The sequence below is a fragment of the Ambystoma mexicanum genome, chromosome 5p (genome assembly GCF_040938575.1).
Source record: "Ambystoma mexicanum isolate Mex_15411 chromosome 5p, UKY_AmexF1_1, whole genome shotgun sequence".
In the NCBI taxonomy this organism is placed as follows: domain Eukaryota; kingdom Metazoa; phylum Chordata; class Amphibia; order Caudata; family Ambystomatidae; genus Ambystoma; species Ambystoma mexicanum.
The window spans coordinates 757,479,146-757,497,846 of record NC_090930.1 but is presented as its reverse complement, the minus strand read 5'-3'; the positions used below and the strand labels follow the sequence as shown (position 1 = coordinate 757,497,846).

Genomic DNA, 18,701 nt, shown 5'->3' with positions numbered 1-18,701 from the left:
GTGGAAATTGTACATCCGCTCCTTGCTGCCCCAGTCCCAGAGATGGGACTTCCGGAGCTGGACTTGTCTGCATCTCCTCTGAATTCCAAGTGCCGGCGCTTTGCCTCGTGGGCGGGCAGGGGTCAGGGATCTCTGAGGGACACGTTCCAGCTCTTTAGGCATGGCCACAGGTGTTATGCGTTTCCTCCTCCTCCTCCACCGTTGCTACAGCAGACCCTCTGCAAGTTCCGGGCTTCGGTGGGCTGCAGCCTCGTCCTGATCGCCCTGCTTTAGCAGTCGAGGGCATGGGTCTCGCATCTAGTGCAGTTGTGCTCCCAGGGGCCTGTCCATCTTCCAGTCCCCCACAGGGGCTTCCTGACACAGCAAGGCGGGGCAGTGGAACATCCGGACCCGGCCAGGCTGGCCCTTGCGGCCTGATTCCTAACCAACTGAGACTGCAGCATGCTCAGTTTTCAGATGGCAACTGAGACATCAACAGGAGGCCGTCTACTCCTTCCCAGTATAAGCAAGCGGACTAGGTTTTTCCACTGGGCTTGCGACAAAGGGCTGGTCACCCTCACCTGCTCCCTGGATGACGTTCTGGCGTTTTCTGTACATCTAGCCTGTTCTGGCATTCCAGTGGATACCTGCCCCACCTATTTGGCGGCCATTGGGGCTTACAAGAATTCCCCTGAGCACGTTTCTTCAGCAGCCAACCCGGTGGTTAAAGCCCACCTTAAGGTCCAGGCTGTCTCCTCCAGTGCATAGGCTGCATCCAGTCTGGGACCTCAATGTGGTTCTCGCGGCCATGCAGCGCAAGCCCTTTTAGCTGATGGACTCGGTAGACATTCGCTGGTGACTCTGAAAACAGTGCTGTTGGTGGCTACCACTTCTATGCACATGGTCAGCGAGCTGCAGGCGTTCTCATCATGCAAGCCCTTCATCACATATCATAATGACAAGGTCATCTTGCGCACTCATCCCAACTTCTTGTCCAAGATGGTCTTGCCATTCCATTTGCATCAGGAAATCTGCTTGCTGGTGTTCTTCCCGAACCCGCAGTCTGAGGCAGAAAGAGCTCTGCGTTCCTTGAACCTCAAGAGGGTCCTCAAGTTCTACCTCTCTCGGACTAAATCCTTCAGGAAGTCTGAGGCATTGTTCATCACTTTTGGGGGCTCGTCTCCCGGCACCCAGGCTTTCAAAGCTTCTATCGCCCAGTGGATGGTTCAGGGCATTTCGGAGGCGTATACGACCTTGGGCACACCGGTCCCAGAGGGGATTCATGTCCCTACGGTCAGAGCTATGGCCACGGCCGTCGCTTTTCAGAGGCATGCTTCTTGGGATGTCATCAGCAAGGCGGCTACTTGGGGCCACTCCGTCGGCTTTCTGTAAGCACTATTCCCTAGATACCAGCTCCAGACACGATGCAGAGTTTGTTCAGGCGGTTCTGAAGAACCTGTTTGCTTAGTCAGAGATATGAGACAGGTCGTCATTGCTCCATCCTATGGTTTTGTTTGGTCGAATGACCCACAAGGATGGAGGAAAAGGGACGGGATGTCTGAGTAATTAAAGTTACTCACTGTAGTGACTAGAGTACTCATAGTTCATAGTCCCCTTTACGCCATACCTTCCCCTGCTTGTATGCCAGGGACTAATATATAAAAAGTGTAGCCAGGTATCGAATCATCCGATGTGTTCAAAGGGGACTGAACTGAGGTGAGGCACTGGTGGGCAGGGCCTTGTGGGGAGTTCCTACGCCTGGGGCTGCATCCCTGCGTACTATACTTAATTTAAAGCTCAATTTTTCACTACCAAAGATTCCAGTACCGTCCCCATGTTTGGGGACGCCCACAAGGATGGGGGTAAGGGGACTATGGAACATGAGTACTCTAGTCACTACAGTGAGTAACTTTAATATATTAACGCAGGGCCGGCATGTGTGACATTAGCTCCCCTTCCTGAGCCCCGCCCAGCGCATTCCTTCAGTTCTTTTCTCTGCATGGTTGGGATCGGATGCACTTAGCATCGCTTTTTTTGTGTCTTTCCTGCTTTTGTCCTTCAAATTTGTCTTCCTCCCTGGTACCGCGGTCGTGTTCTTTTACAATTCCAGAGTGCATGCTTTTTGCCTCATGTACTTCCTACGGGCGTCACTATGTGGCGGTGGACACTCACATCCTCTGCCTTGAGTGCCTGGGCCAAGACCATCGGTATGGTGGGACGCGTGCTTCTACTGCGACTCCCTTTCACTTTGCATACTCGAAAGAAAGCTTGTCAGATGGGGATAGGTCTTCCACAGCTTTCCTCTGGTACACCTACGAAATTTCATTGAAGAAGATAGCGACTGATTTTCAGTCGAGTGACTCCTTGCCAGGGTCATTCGCTTCTGGAAGGAGTCATACAGACTCTAGTGTCACCAGGGCTCGCCCTGAAGTACCCCATTCAGGTCCTAACTGGACACCTGAGTTTCCTCCGAGGTTCCTCCTTTGGGGGCTAAAAGTACCAGGGTCTCTCCTGAGGTTCTCCTAAAAGGGGCTACAAGAAGCACAAGCAATGCCGAGGTTCCCCTCAGATGAGCTAAACATTCTACCAGCCAGTCTGAGGGAGCGCATAGGTCGGACAATCGTCCAAAGTCCTAAGTCACCGGCTCTGTTAAGGAGGGCTAAAAATCAACTCAAAGCTCCTAAACTATCAGCCAAATTCACGGTGGCTTCTGACAGACCTGTGACACGTCACCTCAGAGAGCCTCATCCTGGGGCCCCCCTCCCCTCTTCACGGCCCCCACCTGAGTGCCCCAGGTAGGAAAACACTGGCGGTCCCAGAGGTGGGGTGCCCGATGGACTGGCGGCAAACCTTATAGAATTTTCGCTTTCAGGAGATGGCGACCAGCAAGAGGAGCCCAAGCCCCACTAAAGGAACGGCCCAGTCGGAGGCTCTGGGACCATCCGCGACGGCCATGGAAAGAGGTTTCGCCTTCATACTACAGGAGATCAGGGACACGCGTTCTGACATTGCCCAGAAATTTGAAAAAATAGATCAAAGAGTGGACAAGGTCGAGGACCGACTGTTGCAGGTGGAGACCAACCAAACATCATCGGCGTCTCTAGAGATAGATGTAGGGCTGACGCTGGCGGCCCTGGAGAAAAGGGATGAGGAAAGGTCCAGACAGATGGACGACTTTGAAAACAGGGAAAGGAGGAACAACCTCAGGATTTTTGGGGTACCCGAACAGGAAGGGGAAACGGAGACATTACCCGCGTGGTGAGAGACATCATCGCCCTTCTCTTTGCGGAAGAAATGACTACGGAACCCACATTCGATAGAGTGCATAGGGCTGGGGATAGAGCGAGGGGCCCCCGATCTATTCTGGTCCGGTTCCACTACTACTCCGAAAAAACAAAGGTGTTGGAGGAAGCCAGGAAGGCCTGGGAGATCACTTATAACAATGCCCAGATCTCAATCTACCAAGATCTCTCCGCCTACACTCTGGCCAAACGCAGGATGTGTCGCCCCCTTACGCTCCTGCTTAAGAAAAGGGGGGTCCGCTACCGTTGCGCTACCCCTTCTCTCTGACTTTCGAGTATATGGGTCAGCGGTCAACTCTGATCACGGAAGACGACATACGAGGAGCCATCCAGGACTACGTTGTGGACCCGAATCCCCAGAGGGGCCGTCGGGGCTGGAGAGGGATACTCCGGGGGGGCCAGGCCCGTCGAAAGACAGGAGAAGAAAAACGGGCGCGAGGAAATATAGGAAAATGAATACTCCGTCGCCAGTTAAGGAGGGAGAGCGGAACGACTCCAAAGTCTGATGGCTGGGGAAACCCGCCGAGTCTTGCTATCTGTAAAGAACAGACAGTCGACTCAACAATAACAGCGTCCCATACGAACAGCAAGTATGGGGGAGCCATGAGGGGGACGACACGGCAAGGAGGGAGGGGGGGGCTCACAAAGATCAGCTTTCCACAGAATGCCCGGCCGAAGCGGGCAGGCTGGTGGTTCGGCCAAAAGCCAGGGATGGCAGAACTACTTGGCCGTACGCCGGGGAGGGGGTTGTGCGGACACGAAGTTGGGGTAGTTAAGTTATGGTTTGGGGAAGGGGCAGTTGGGGATTTGTTCTAGGCCCTCCTGGAGGGTAGGGGAGGGGGGAGTCGGGGAACACAAAGCTGAACCTAGGGAGCATGCAAGGAAGAGCATGGTTAAAACGTTGACCGAGAGAGAGGACATCTTAGATTATGGCTAACAGACTGCCCGCCCTGGGTGTGGGCTCCCTGAATGTACAGGGCTTAAACACCCCCACAAAGAGATCACTGGTCTGCAGGGAATTCAGAAGGGCCAACCTCCACTTTCTCTTCGTGCAAGAGACCCACTGGCCGCGGGGGAATGAGCCCAAAATGCGGGGAGGAGGAATTGGGGAGGTCTTCAGTGCTTCCCACAAATGCAAAAAGAGAGGGGTCGCCATCTTAGTAGCGAGGAATGGCGGCTTTGAGAATGAGGCCACGCTGAAGGACCCAGGGGGCCGCTACCTGCTAGTGCAGGGTTCCCTACAGGGGGCCCCGCTCACCCTGGCCGTTGTCTACGCCCCAAATGAAGGCCAAACCCAATTTTGGGAGGAGGTGGGGGACAAACTCAAACACTTTGTTCATGGCACGGTAGTGGTGGGAGGGGACTTCAACATGATCCTGGACCCAGTCCGGGACAGGAAACGCGCAGGGCCGCTGCTCTCCAGGGCATCGGATGAGACCATGGCATGTACCTTCCAAAGGGTTAATCTAGACCTGGGACTGATTGATACGATCCTGAGCCCCAGAAAAAACTCCCCCTCTTTCACATATTTCTCTGCCACTCATGCGTCATTTTCCAGGATAGACTACATCTTGGTGGACGAGATCCTGCACCCATTCACCTCCGGTCATAGGGTTGACCCCGTCCCCTGGTCCGACCATGATCTGGTCCGAGTCACTATAGCAAGGGGAGGGCTGAGCGAACATAGGGGGAGGTGGAAGTGCAATGACTCCCTGTTAAAGGATGAGGTACTAGCGCAGGAAGTTCGCGAGGCCATCACAGATTTTTTCGAACTCAATGTCTGCATACCCTATGGGACGCTTTTAAGGCAACCCTACGGGGAGTCTTGATCAAAATGGGAGCCCAGAAAAAGAGGGTGAGGGAGGCCCAGGAAAGGCTACTGAGGGAGAAAATCGCCCAACTCCAACCGGGGGGCTCCCCACAGCCCCCTTAGATCGAGATCAGGTGGCCGCCCTGGAGGACTATAGACTCCAGTTGAAGGATCTCCTCCTCCACCAGACAGAGAGAAGCCTTCAATTGGTCAAACAAAAGTACTATGAAAAAGGGGACAGGGCAGACAGGATTCTAGCTTGGAAATTGAGGGAGGTTCAGAGAAGCAGACTAGTGAAAGCAGTAAAGAACAAGGTGGGAGAGGTGGGTCACGACACACCCTACATCGGCGAGGCCTTCCGCCAATACTACAAGAAGCTATACTCGTCTGAATATAATGGGGGGGAGGCAGAGATTGAGGGGTTCCTGAACTCTATACAGATCCCGGCCCTGACCAGGGAGATGGCGGAGGGGTTGGAGGGTCCGGTGACCGAGGAGGAGGTGGAGCGCGTGATCAGGGGGATGAAAGTGGGTACTTCCCCTGGCGAGGACGGCTACTCGGTCTACTTTTATAAGAGGTTTCGCTCGACCCTTTCCCCCTACCTGGTTAAGGTATTTAATGCGGTGCGGGAGGGGGGGTCCCCTCCCGGACTCCATGATGGAGGCAATTATAGTGGTACTCTCCAAGGACGGTAGGGACCTCTCGGAGTGCTCCTCCTACCGCCCGATTTCTTTGCTGAATATCGAAGTAAAGATTCTGGCTAAGGTGATCGGGGGGCGAATGGAAGGGATCCTACCAAAGCTGGTCCACGGAGACCAGGTGGGCTTCATTAGGGGGAGACAGGGCTCTGACAATATCCGAAAAACCATAGACTTGATCCACCACGCCCAGGTGTCGGACCTAGATGCGAGCGTCCTGACGCTTGATTCAGAAAAGGCGTTCGACAGGGTGGAGTGGAGATTCATGGAACTCGCCCTCCAGAAAATGGGCTTTGGGTCACACATCAGGGATTGGGTAGCGGCGCTATACAGGGCCCCTAGGGCCAGGGTCCAAGTGAATGGCAGGCTGTCAGAGCCATTCCCCCTCTCGCGGGGCACACGGCAAGGATGTCCGCTCTCCCCCCCTGATCTATATCCTCTCCATGGAACCCCTGGCCAGAGCGCATCCAGACATCAAGTGGATTAGGAGAGGCGAAGTAGAATTTAAACTCTCCCTGTTCGCGGACGATATTCTGGCTTACCTGGTGGACCCAGGGTCCTCGCTCCCCCCCTCCTGTCCCTGATAGCCGCATTTGGGCGCCTCTCGGGTCTCAAGATTAATGCTTCTAAATCAGTCGTGCTCCCCATGAGGGTACGGGACCCGGGCCTGGACCCCCTGGCCAACTTGGGAGGGATAACCGTAGGGAAGGCCTCCATCCAATACCTGGGAGTCGTCCTCACCCGGGACCTATCCAACCTCACCCTAGCCAACTACGACCCCATAATGGCGAGGGTCACTGCAGATCTAAGGAGATGGGGGTCAATGATTCTGTCCTGGTACGGCCGCATGACGGCAGTAAAGATGAACATTCTTCCGCGCTTACTGTACCTCTTCACCGCCCTCCCAACCAGTGTCCCCGACCAAACCTTCAGGGTCCTTCAGAATGCGGTGCGTGAGTTTATATGGCAGGGTAGGACTCCGAGGACCGCGAGGGCTATCCTGACCCTACCAAGGGAGGAGGGAGGGTTTGGGTTACCGGACTTTCAACTGTACTTCCGCGCCGCCCAGTTGCGTGTACTCCTTGAACATATGAAAGAGGGGATGGGCACATACTGGTCGTACTTGGAGGACATGGACGCTCACCCACTTAAGGTTCGGGACCTCCTATGGTCCCCTAGCAAGTTCATCCCGAACAGACTCAAATCACACCCAACTTTGGGAGTCCTCTGGTCGATTTGGAGGGAAAGCCCCCAGACGGCACATCTGACGTCGTGGCCGTCACCGATGTCATCGCTCTGGGGTCACCCCCTCAAATTGGGAAGCAGGGGGTTCCGCAATGCTCAGTCCTGGTCCGATTCGGGGATGGAATGGGCGGGGCAAGTGTTCAGGGAAGGGGAATTTCGGCCTTATGAGGAATTGAGAGATGCCCTGGAGCAGGGGTCCCTCTCCATATTTGAATATCTCCGCTTGTAGGGAATCCTATGCGACCAATCCTGGGGCCAGAACCTGAAAAAACAGCCGACCCCCTTTGAAAAACTAGTAGACACAGCGACCTCCAGAAAGGGGGCGGTATCAGGGATGTATAGAATTCTGAACACTGTCAACCTGGGGGAGAGGAGGAGGTTCCGCACTTTCTGGAATGAATTGGCGGGGGAGGAGATCTCTGAGGATGCCTGGGCCAGGATATTTAAAATAGCGTTCCATGGAAACCTATTCACGGCGGACATGGAACACAATTTCAAGATCTTGCAGGGTTGGCACAGAGATCCTGCGAAGTTGGTGAAAATGTTTACGGGAGTGTCCCCCGCAAGGGGATGTGACCAGGTCGGTACGAGAAGCCACATGTGATGGCACTGCCCGAAAGTCCAGGCATACTGGGAGGGGGTAAGGGGCTGGATCGCTGAAGTCTCTGAGGAACTACTCCCCCAGAATCCCCTGACAATGCTGCTGGGCCTCCCCCCAGAGGACACAGACATATCCAGATACCCAAGGATGTGGGAAACCATGTTGAGGGCGGAGAGGGTGGCCCTGGCCCAGAAGTGGAAGAGCCTGGAGACCCCATCGAAGGAGGTCCGGTTAAAAAAGGTTAAGAATATGTTTCTGATGGACAAACTAACGGCAATGATGAACAACAATTTCAAAGAGCACACACTGGCAAAGCGTTCACGCTCTATGGTTGCCCACCTTGTCTCTGGTTCCTTCAGTTTCCTACTGATGAAGCAAATGGGGTGCTCCATACCTTCTCATCCAGTTGACTAAGGACTGCACCTATACCTGTATTGGAGGCATCTGTCTGCACAATGAAGGGTTGGTGATAATCAGGAGCTCATAGGACTGGAGCTTGACAAGGGTCTTTCTTCAGGTTTTCAAAGGCTTGAGTGCACTCCTCATTCCATCTCACCTTTTTAGGGAATTTAGGAGAGGAGATCACATTCAAGGGTGCTAAAGGTGCTGTGTAACCCATGCAAGAACAGGGGCACCTGGAGTGGTGTGCTCCAGTGCCCAAGATCACACAATGAGTAAAAACACAGGCCAAAACACATGTAAGAGTGAAATAAGGTGTACACTCTTACCAGGTGGAAAGAATAAACTCCAGAAATCCAGCAAAGCTGCTGGGGGACTCACTAGGTGAGGGAAATTGGCCCTAGAAGGAGAATTCTCCCTAACACCGACAAGGGGCGGGCCTTCAGCGTGTTCTGGGGCTTCCAGGAAAGGGAGGTCAAGTCAGCCGGACCGATCTCAAAGTCAGCACCAGCGGAAACAGCAGAAGGCAGGGTAATACGGGCTTCTTTCAGTCCCACTCCTCAGCCGGAAAGAAGCATGACACGTCCCTCCAGGGTCCACATGTCTCTGGTAGGGGACAGGTTTGCCCTTCATGCACAATAATGGTATGCAAGGTTCGTGGACCCCTGGATACCGCCTACCGGTTCCTCCCTCACCTCCCTCCTCCCCCGCAGATTTGGACAACAACTCTGCTGGGAGAAATTCGATCGCTCATAGAGAGCCAGGCATTCGAAGACCCAGCGGGATATGGGCTTCTACTCCAGGATTTTCGCCATACACAAGAAGAGCCATGCTGGCCTGAGCGTTCTGTTGGACCTCTCCACCTTGAACATTTCCCTCCCTCTTCAAATGTTCAAGATGGTTACCTCAGCGCTTATTGCAGAGACACTGTGCAGGGGAGATTGGATGTTCTCCCTGGATCTGAAAGACGCATACCTACACGTCCCGATTTGGCAGCCTCATCGATCCTTCCTGAGGTTTAGGATCATGGGCTTGAATTTCCAATTTAAGGTTCTACCCTTTGGCTTCAGTTCTGCCCCCAGGGTCTTTACCAGACCTTTGAATGCAGTGGCAGCCCTTCTCAGGGTGCAGGGTCCCCATGTCTGTCCGTACCTAGACGATTGGTTTGTCAGGGCGGGTTCCCCAGAGCTGGTCGATCACACCTTCTGCGCCCTCATGAATGTGCTACACCAATTGGGATTTTCCATTAATCTCAAGAAGTCACAGCTGGGGCCGACGCAGAATCTAACTTTCCTGGGCCTGATCTGGGATATGAGCTCCAAGAGGATTTTTCCTTCAGAGGACAAGATCACAGCCATCAGCACAGCGTTGACTTCAACATGGTGGTACCAACACCTCTTGGGTATCATGGCTGCATGTCTTCTGGCAGTGCCATACACAAGGCTCAAAATTAGACTATTGCAACTGCACTTCGCAGACTCATGGAGTCAGGAGAGGGGTTCCCAGGCGGAACTAGTCACCATTCCTCCATTTCTCCACCAGGACCTTGTCTGATGGAGCACAGACTGCAAACTGAGGATAGGCAGCCAGCACCACAGGTTACCATCACCACAGACTCTTCATTGGAGGCATGGGGAGCCACCCTGGACAGCCACAGCATCAATGGCGTCTGGTCTCTCCAGGAACACGAAGCCCATATCAATTGGCTAGAGCTCAAGGCTGTTTGGCTTGCTCTCAAAGCCTTCCTTCCTATGATCAGTGGCAAGATGATCCTCCTCCAAATGGACAATTCCACCAGCATGTATTACATCAACAAGGAGGGTGGCACCCGGTCACCTTCCCTATGTCCCTTGGCAGTCAACGTTTGGGAACGGGCTCTGGAAAACAACATGCACTTGAGGGCAATCCACCTCCCGGGGGAGTCCAACCTGGAGGCATACAGGCTCAGCAGACGGGGTGCAGACCACTACGAGTGGCAGTTGGACGAACAAGTCCTTCAGGCGATCTTCAACCGATGGGGTCAGCCGCAGGTGGATCTCTTTACCAACAGGTTGTGCCCCCAGTTCGCGTCCTGACAGGGCTGGGGCTCTCTGGGCGACGCAATGCAGATACAATGGGACAACATGAACACGTATGCATTAACTCCCACTCCCCTGGTTCACGGGTTAATCTGCAAGATCAGGGAGGCCCGGCACCTCAGGGTCATCCTGATAGCTCCTTGGTGGCCCGCGAGGCCTTGGTTCTCGGAACTACTCAGCCTGTCGGATCAGGCCCGGTGCATCTTCCGCTGGGTCCAGCTCACCTACTCTCACAACAAGGGAGCACGGTCATCCATCCTGCCACCAAGAAACTAGCCATTGCAGCCTGATTGCTGAAAAGGTCACTCTAAGGCATCTACATCTGTCTCACACCAACCTAGATATTATATAGGGCGCTAGGCGTGATGCTACCAGGAGCAAGTTCAAAAGCAAGTGGACTAGGTTCTGCCACTGGGCTTCGTCAAAGGAGGTCGATCCATTGACCTGCACTCTGAACGACGTCCTATCTTTCTCTGCACATCTCGCACTCTCGGGGGTACAGGTTGACACATGTCGCACCTATTTGGCGGCAATCGGAGCCTACCGGAATTCGGAGAAGGGGTCGTGTCTCACCAGGCTCTACCCGCCTATCAAGAAGCCACACCCGGTGTAGGACCGTAACCTGGTCTTGGGCGCCTTGGCTCATAAACCATTTGAACACAAGGCGTCTGCGGACAACAAGCTAGTCACTTTTAAGACAGCCCTACTGGTGGGCCTTACATCTGCACGCAGGGTCATTGAAATCGTTTTATACTACTTTTCAAATGCACTGCTTAGAACGTACCCCGCTTTCTTAACAAAAGTGGTCTCCTCGTTCCACCTCAATGAGGAGATAGTGTACCCCACTTTCTTCACGGACCCTAAGGACGAAGCTCAGAGGAGTCGGCATTGTTTAGACGTCAGGCGCGCTCTAAAATTCTAACTGAACTGAAATCTTTTGCAAGTCGGAAACTCTTTGGCACCTTCTTTGGGTCATGGCCAGGCTATTAAGCTTCCTAAAGCCTCCATAACAAGATGGATGCTGGCGGCAATCAAGGAGGCCTTTGAGGGGCAGTACAAACCAAACTACTCCCAGCAAATGTGCATGCCCACGCTATCAGAGACAAAGCTACAGCTGTGGCTTTTCAAAGGTACGTTCCGTGGCAAGTCATCAGCAGAGCAGCTATGTGGGCTACGCCTTCGGCCTTCTGCAAGCACTACTGTTTGGATGCCAGCTCCAGGTCTGGCGCGGCATTTGGGCAGGCAGTGTTAAGGAACCTGTTCTCTTAGGAGGGTCACCTCTCCACCCTGGGGCTGCATTCAGTTGTAATCGCCCATGCTGTATGGAGGAACGGGGACGGGACGTAGAAGTAATATAAATTACTCACTATAGTGACTAACGTACTCCTAGTCCATAGTCCCATTTCCTCCATGCGTCCCACTGTCCTCGCCCTTAATAAAACTGGTGTCATTAGTCGATTGTAATGTCGACGCGTCAGACGGGACTGAGGAGTGGCGCCAGTGTGCAGAGTCAGGGAATGCTTAAATTTAAAGGGGAAGAAGAGTTTTCTGATGAAAAAGGTTCTGTCTTCCGTCCCTAGCGAGCGACGCCCATGCAGTATGGAGGAAAGGGAACTATGGACTAGGAGTACGTTAGTCATTACGGTGAGTAACTTATAATTACTTCTACACCCTTACAGCACCTTAAGGCCCTACAGGAGCATGCCACAAAACTCTTCACCTTTTGCCAAAAGGAGGGCAAAAGGGATGAAAAGACAAGTCCGACAAACTCCCTGGTCATGGAGCCGAGGATTCTTGTAGGCACCGGTTTATAGTCATAATGTCGGAAAAAAAAATTTTAGACAAACAAAAATGTCGACATTCTATACTTATAATGTAAAAAGTCATTTTTTAGAAAAAAAAATGTCGACAAAAAAATGTCACTTAGCACTATCAACACCTCACCCAACACCCCCCTGCCACCCCCCCTCCACACCCCCCACCACCACCCTCCCACCCCTCATACTCAACACATTATAATTATATATTTATTTATTTTTTCAATAAATAAATAACCAAAAAGAGTATCATTTACTATTGGGGGGGTCCCCCTCCAACCCTCCCTCACCCAACACCCCCCCAACCACCCTCTCACCCCTCATACTCAACACATTCTAATTATATATTTATTTATTTATTTTTTCAATAAATAAATAACCAAAAATAGTTTCATTTACTATGGGGGGGTCCCCCCAACCCCCCCTCACCCAACACCCCCCTGCCACCCGCCCACACCCCCCCAACCACCCTCTCACCCTCATTCTCAACACATAGTAATTATATATTTAATTATTTATTTATTCAATAAATAAAGAGTATCATTTACTATGGGGATGTCCCCCCAACCCCTCTCACCCAAGACCCCCTGCCACCCCCCCACACCCCCACTCCTCATACTCAACATAGCTTAGTTATATATATTTATTTATTCATACAATAAATACATTCCGAAAAAATATCGAAAAAATGTCGACATTATTGTTTGTCGACATTATTTTTTTCGACATTTATTTTTCGAAATTTTGACTGTCGACATTTTGACTGTCGACATTATGACTGCCCACCGTAGGCACCATTCTTCATCTTTTTTGAACAAGAGGAGTCACTGTTCCAAGGACGACTCAGAGGATTTGTCTCCACAGGTATCATTTCCTGCCTAATCCTCCACTCTGTAGGAATGGATAGAGTTTCGGCTGGAGATGCTCGACATCTTCGCCGAGGCCCTAGCGCCAGCAGGTTCTGCCTCTGTGCAGTTGGTGCCCATGAGGCCTACCACACGTAGAAGATCCAGCAGGGACCCTCACAAAACCGTAACCACGTGCTTATGGGCTCGTTCCCACCTCTGTTGAACGCAGATCTGACCCAGTGATGCGTTGCCCTGCCCTTGGGCTCTGCGGCCCGCCACGCTGCTGTATGCATGGATTTTCCTCGGACGTATGCGCCGCTTCCTATGGGCACATTTTTGTAAAAAGCTGACGGAAGTCTTCGATGAGGGTGACCTGTTTCTTTTGAGTTTGAGCCACTATGCTCAAGGGAAGTCAGGGATTTCCTCACCCATAGGACTTTTATGGTAAGGGAGAGGACCTATTGGACTGATGAAGGGGAAGCCGTTTTGGCAACCATGGTTGGAGGTGACAGTAGTGACGGACGCTTCCCTCACAGGATGGGGGGCTAATGCCGATGATCTGACCGCTAGCGGTCGTTGGTCTCTGTCAGAGTCCAAACTCCACATCAACCTGGTAGAGGTGTGTGTGTGTGTGTGTGTGTGTGTCACACTCTCTCTCTCAACCTTCATGCTTGGTATCTGAAAGGTTGAGACCTCCCGGATGAGGTGTTGCTTTCGGCCAGGCGGCCGGCAACCAAATCCCTGTACAGTTGCCGCTGGCATATGTTTTGCGACTGGTGCAGAGGACACAATGTCAATCCTTTTCAGTGTTACATTCCCATGGTTCTGTCTTTCTTGCTTTCTTTGGCCCACAGGGGCTTTTGAGTATTTACCATTAAAAGTTACCTGGCGGCACTGTCTATTTTCAAGCGCTCATCTGAAGAATGTTCTTATTTTAAGATTCCTTTGATTTCCCAATTTCTAAAAGGGCTCACTAATGTGTTCCCACCCTCCCCATTTCAGGTGCCGGTATGGGATCTGAATTTGGTCTTTAAATTCCTGATGAGTGCTCCATTTGAACCTTTGCACTCTTGTCCTTTGAGACTGTTATCTTTCAAGATGGTACAAGGCTCATTCCACTCGAGGCCTGGCTGCCACCTCTTCCCACTTTGGGCATCGCCCAAGTGGCCTTCACTGCACATGTTTGCCAAACATTATTGCCTGGATTCCCTGTCTGGGCAGGACACTCGCTTTGACTGAGGAGTCCTCCAGAGGTTTCTGGTGCAGGTGGTGTTTTTCTTACTTTCCTTCCAGCTTTAGACTTATGTACCGCTATGCAAGTCTTTCAATGATTAGAAATGTGTGGGGGGAATAAGTCCATTAGAATAACAAATTACTTGCCTCTCTGTTGTGCTGTTTCTGATGGGTTAGTATTTCCTCTCACAGATTTCTCATTGTCCTCCCTACCTGCCTTGCTTGTAAGATAGCTTGTACATCTAATCTAGTCTGTGGTCCCTCAGCTGCTGTCTGCTATGGAAAATGACAGAACTGAAGTTATTCGACATGACAGCTCCATATTTATACATGTGGGGCATGGAGCATGCAGCAGCGCCCGTATGGATGGCTCTGCACCCCCTGGTGGGGACAACATTTTCAAAGACATCAGTCTTTGTAGATGGAATATCAAAGAAGAAGAATCTGTGGAAGGATTGCCCAATCGATCAGAAAGAACACTACCAAGAGGTAGGTTATTTATTCTTTTAATACTTGCCCAGGTTTGTAAGTATGTTTTTGGCAAATTGCTTAAAATAATGTATTTCCAGTATGAATTTGCTTCACTATGTCTCTGCTTGTAACCTGAAATGTTACTCATTGAGTGAAAAACAATTACTTGAATTTGTATATTTTAGAACTCTATTCGTGCTTTGGCTTTGAGGGTTTTAAGAGAAATCCTGAGGTATCAACCAGCAAGGTTCAAAAATTATGCAGAACTCACCATTATGAAGACGTTGGAAGCACATAAGGATCCTCATAAGGAGGTCAGTACGCTAGATGATGTTCCCCATAAAATCTATATTTATTTTTTTCATTTGCCTCATGACAATCACTGAAAAATGAATATGTCTAGAGAAATACTTCGGAACCAACACAAGTGCTCTATTCTTGGATATCAATTTAAAAAAATATATATGGTAGTCTTAGGTTTTCTGTATGCTGCACTCTCCCTGCAACAAATGTTTGAATAAGGACTTCTTTATTCTGTCTTTTCTGTCCTGTGAGCTTCATGAATCTACTAATGTGAGGAACTTTTATTTCTCTTTTTGAATTGTGGAAACACATGGCACAATATGACACTTTCTACTAATTGTGGATTTTTAATCTAAATTATGAGCAGATACCAGATTGTTATGCAGTGCACGGATGCCTCTGAGGTATTTGTATAGATGTGATCAATGCAAGTAGGACATCTTGAGATGCTAACTTATGAGTTGAGGAACTTTTTTGGTGATATCAACTGGGTTACCTCCACGACCACAGTCAAATTCTGTTTAGAAAAATGTTCGCATAAGGGAAGAGCAAGCAGAGACCTTGATTTCCTCTACTCCGTTAGTCAATGAAAGGTGAAGTGTGTTTCCCCCACACTGTTTACTGCGCCAAAAAAGATCTGATGATGTTTCACATAGTAGTCAAAAAATGACCCTCGGTATCAAAGCTTGGAGCAGAATTTTGACTTTGAAAGAGTCATTATAACCCGTGACAACATTTTCTATCCACAACTGTGCAGTGAGACCCCTTATGAAAGCGACACAGGATATGCCCTGTTTTGAGAAAGGCACGTTTTAAGTGCCAAAACACGTGTTATCACAAAGGGCCAACATTAAATCATTTTCTGGAGCACCATAAATAAGCGTCTTGACTTATATTGACTACTTTGTGAAACGTCATCAGATCTTTTTTGGCGCAGTAAACAGTGTGGGGGAAACACACTTCACTTTTCATCTTGAGATGCTAGACTGCCCAGAACATACACCATGTATATTTATTTCGGATTTACATAAGCTATCGCTCTTGCAAGAACCTCAGGCATGTGATTTCTCAAATGGTTTACATCTATTGTTAGTTTTTTATAAGCTGTTTATGTATTTGATGTAGGCTGCCACAGTGAGTGCAATGGTTGCTGCTGAGAAGTTTAGGATGAGGATGTGTATGTATGCACTTGTCCTACAGGTTTTTGCATCGTAAGGGATAGTATCCCTGCAAGTATAACTCGAGTTTCATTCTTCAGAACTTGATAAAGTTTGTCTGATTAATTTGGACAATATTAAGACCTGCTGATTACAAGACTAGAAAACAGCGAAGCTTTGTTGTCAGCTCTAAAAAAAAGTGAAATTAGCTTTGTCGGATAGTTCACAAAGACATCTGCCTTCTTGAGGTTTGTGGTTAAGGAGTGATCCTTTGCTTGTAAATGAAAGCACTTTCTAATCCCACGTTAATTGTTGACGTGCGTCACAATACACCTACACTGAGCAAATTGAGAATGCACCTCACCACTGAGACTAGTATTTACTTGCTAGTTTAATTGGGTGCTGGTTGTGATGTTAATTTAAGCTGGCATATTGCTTATTCTATTCCTATGGCCTTTGTTTGGTCCATTTGGCATGGGTCAGCCGATTTGCCCGTCTGGTGTCACCTATACTCCTGAATGACCTGCGTTGCCTTGGTTGGTGGAATGGTGCTTTCCTCTGTTTTGTAGTATTGGGGGGTGTTCTGCATGGTACAACTGTTGTAATGACTAGGCCTGCATTTACATTGATTTTCTTAGTTTTTTACTCATTATGATGGATATTTGCATGCTGTATCAGAAATGTAGAGGATCAGTCTCCCTGTAAACGTTTCACAATACCTACCTTATCTGGGCAGGTGATTTTTATATCGTTTTGGATGTCGTGTTTGATAGGTCCTCTAGAATGCACCAGGGTATGACACGTGCAGCCCATGAGGTCATTCATTCATTGTCACATCTGGATCTTGTGTATGTCTGGTAGGTTTTGCATCCATCTAGACGTGAGCACTTGTTTTACCTGCTGGTGTATTACATGCATTTGAGAATTGATTTGATTGGGGTCTTCTATAGGATGCTACCAACTATAATCAATTGTCTCTCTCTACTTTCAGCTCAATGTCCCGTCTCCACTGGGCAACAATACTTTTCAACAATTCGAGTTCTCCCCTGTCTCAGAGTCAGAAGTACTAAAGATCATCACCAGCCTCAAGCCCTCAAACTGCCAAGGCGACCCCTGCCTGGCAAAGGTCATTAAGGACTGTGCTGCTGAACTCACCCCATTCATTACTCGCCTTATTGATCCCTCATTTGATAGGAGCACCATCCCCACCAACCTAAAAATTGCCTGGGTACTCCCGCTATTAAAAGGCTTCTCTTGACTCCAAAATACCAACTATCAACCAAAGTGCCCTTCCTACTCAAAATACTGGACAGAGTAGCCTACCTCCAGATCCAAAACTATCTGGAAGTCAACAAGTTCTTAGGCCTGCGCCAATCGGGTTTCTGCCCAAGACACGGGACAGAAATGGCACTCCTGGACTGGAAAATGCAGATGGCTTAGTACATTGACTCCTACTCTATCCTCTCTGCAGCATTTCACCTGGTCAATCATAAAATCCTATTTAATCACTTGTAATCAGCAGTGCCTTTTTCGCCTAAAGCCATTCGGTGGATCCGATCATTCCTCGGATAGAACCACAAGAGTCTTTTCACCGAGCGCAGCAGCCCAACCTAGCCCTGTCACCTGTGGCATCCCACAAGGCTCCTGCATCTCCCTGACGCTCTACAATATATTCACTAAGCCCCTATTTGACCGCCTCCGCGACTTGGGTGTCACCTACACGAACTATGCAGATGACACCCAAATCCTCATTCCGATCACTGGCTCTCATGACCTTGACTCAGCCAATCTCAACATCATCTAACAAACTATCCAAACCTGGATGGCATACCACGGTCTGTCTAAATGATGACAAGTCTGAACTCCTGCTCATAGGTTCTGACTCCGCCTAAAAAGCCTTGACGACTCCTTCAAGGCCTTCAACATAGATGGCAATATCATAAAGGTCTCAAAAGAAGTAAAAACACTGGGTTTTTATCTAGACGCTTCATTGACACTATCCAAACAAGTTAATGTGACATCTTCAGCAGCAGCAGCTTACACTTTTAAGTTTATTAATGCATGCTGACCCTTCCTATCTCCTGAGAGCTGCACCACACTGGCTAGAGCTCTCATTTTGTCCAGACTGGACTATTGCAACGGTCTCTACGCGGCCACAAAGAGTCAAAACATCCAAAAACTTCAGATCCTAAAAAACAATGCCCTTTGAACGGCCTTGAACATACCGAAAACTTCTCACATCTCCAACATAAGAAGGAATGCACAGTGGCTCCCCGTCCAAGAGCACATTATCTTTAAAACTCTCACTCTGACCCACGATTGTCTAAATAATCAAGCAGCAACCTACCTGGCCGACAAAATTATCAGATTCCAATCAATCAGGCCCACACGCACCGCACACATACACATGCTAGTCACACCTAGATTCAAGCTGCAGAAAGCAGGAGGCAGCAGCTTCCCCACGCTAGCCGCTAAACATTGGAACACATTACCAGATAATCTAAGGTCGGAGGATTCCTTCTGGACAACTGAAAACACACCTCTTTCTTTAGGCAGCCAGTAACTAAAGTATGTCGCTATCACAGACTTATGTGGCCTACCACGCCCAACTTCTCAACAGCCTGTCTTCCACCCCCTAGGTTTGCCCCTACCATCAGTTTTGAGGTTGCACATAAGTAAATGTATTGTATATTTCTTAACCTCCACATTGTTGTGCATCGTTTATTTGTCACAGCGTCTTGATTTCATGTAAAGTTCAGC

General features: G+C 49.8%; 1 protein-coding gene across 36 annotated transcripts in view; it reads left to right on the top strand.

Moving 5' to 3' along the window:
• The window catches only part of CLASP2 (cytoplasmic linker associated protein 2), a 2,478,243-nt gene that overhangs the window by 2,301,708 nt on the left and 157,834 nt on the right, over positions 1 to 18,701 (top strand). For all 36 annotated transcript variants that reach the window (XM_069613152.1, XM_069613157.1, XM_069613154.1 and 33 more), the window contains one exon: positions 14,667 to 14,795. In XM_069613152.1, coding sequence (XP_069469253.1) covers positions 14,667 to 14,795 — 129 coding nt within the window. The remainder of the gene's footprint in view (positions 1 to 14,666; positions 14,796 to 18,701) is intronic.